Source organism: Malurus melanocephalus, unplaced genomic scaffold (genome assembly GCF_030028575.1).
Source record: "Malurus melanocephalus ecotype Western Australia unplaced genomic scaffold, MMel_1.1 scaffold_1097, whole genome shotgun sequence".
Taxonomy (NCBI): Eukaryota; Metazoa; Chordata; class Aves; order Passeriformes; family Maluridae; genus Malurus; species Malurus melanocephalus.
The window spans coordinates 43,154-44,274 of record NW_026624329.1 but is presented as its reverse complement, the minus strand read 5'-3'; the positions used below and the strand labels follow the sequence as shown (position 1 = coordinate 44,274).

General features: G+C 55.1%; 1 protein-coding gene across 1 annotated transcript in view; it reads left to right on the top strand.

Moving 5' to 3' along the window:
- Positions 1-1,121, top strand: part of HADHA (hydroxyacyl-CoA dehydrogenase trifunctional multienzyme complex subunit alpha) — a 27,408-nt gene that overhangs the window by 18,508 nt on the left and 7,779 nt on the right. The window contains exons 13-14 of the mRNA XM_057386918.1: positions 291-466; positions 1,057-1,070. Coding sequence (XP_057242901.1) covers positions 291-466; positions 1,057-1,070 — 190 coding nt within the window. The remainder of the gene's footprint in view (positions 1-290; positions 467-1,056; positions 1,071-1,121) is intronic.

The window sequence follows — 1,121 nt, the reverse complement described above, 5'->3', positions numbered from 1 at the left end:
ACACTCAGATGGAATTGGGGGTGCCAGCTCTAGGAGCAGGGAAGGAGGGGCAGAATGCAGAGTGACACTCAGATGGAATTGGGGGTGCCAGCTCTAGGAGCAGGGAAGGAGGGGTCAGAATGCAGAGTGACACTCCTGCAGGATTGGAGATGGAATTGGGGGTGCCAGCTCTGGGAGCAGGGAAGGAGTGATCAGAGTGCAGAGTGACACTCAGATGGAATTGGAGGTGCAAGCTCTAGGAGCAGGGCCTGGCTGGCCTGCTGAGCTGTGACAGGGCTGTCCCTCCCTAGGCTGAATGGCAAGGTGAAGAAGAAGAGCCTGACATCGTTTGAGAGGGACTCCATCCTCAGCAACTTGATGGGCCAGCTGGACTACAAGGGCTTTGAGAAGGCAGACATGGTCATTGAGGCCGTGTTCGAGGACATCAACGTCAAACACAAAGTGCTCAAGGAGGTGGAGGCTGTGAGTATCAATTCTGAGCAGCTCCTGGATGTGGCCCCTGCCTGSTGGAGAGTTTGTGGCCCCTGGGCTGTGCTGCTGGGTTTGTCCTCTCCCCTTTGTGCTTCAGTTGGGTTCTTGGTGCAAATCAGTTGCATCAGAGCACGGGTGAGCATCAAGGGCAGCTTTTCTGTTCACTGGGGACATTCCCTGCTCAGTAAGGAATTGGTGGCTGAATGGGGCAGTTCTGACATTCCCTGATTCCTGGGATTGCTCCAAAAGAAGCTTCTGTTTAGGGACATGGCTGTGATGTCCTCTGGTGTCTCCAGACCTTGCAGTCCTTTTTGGACCTGCTGTCCCTGCTCTGTCCTGTTCAAGGGCACACTGAGGGACAGAGGTGCTCCCTGCAGTGTCTCCTGTGCCTGCAGAGGCCTGGCAGACACATGGAAGCTCTGGAACTGATACTGCAGAGCTGGGCAGAGTTCAGATAAAATCAGAGCTGGCTGGCTTCAGTTAATGCTTTCCAGTTAGTTCCTAATGAGAAAGTTTGCCTCGTTTGCTGGGGTTCCCTGGTGCTGCTCTCCCAGGGCTCTGCACATCACGCTCGGGGTCTGACAGTGGATCCTGKGTGCTGACAGAGCCCCTTGTCCCTATCCCAGTGATCCCTGATCAGTGTCCTGTCC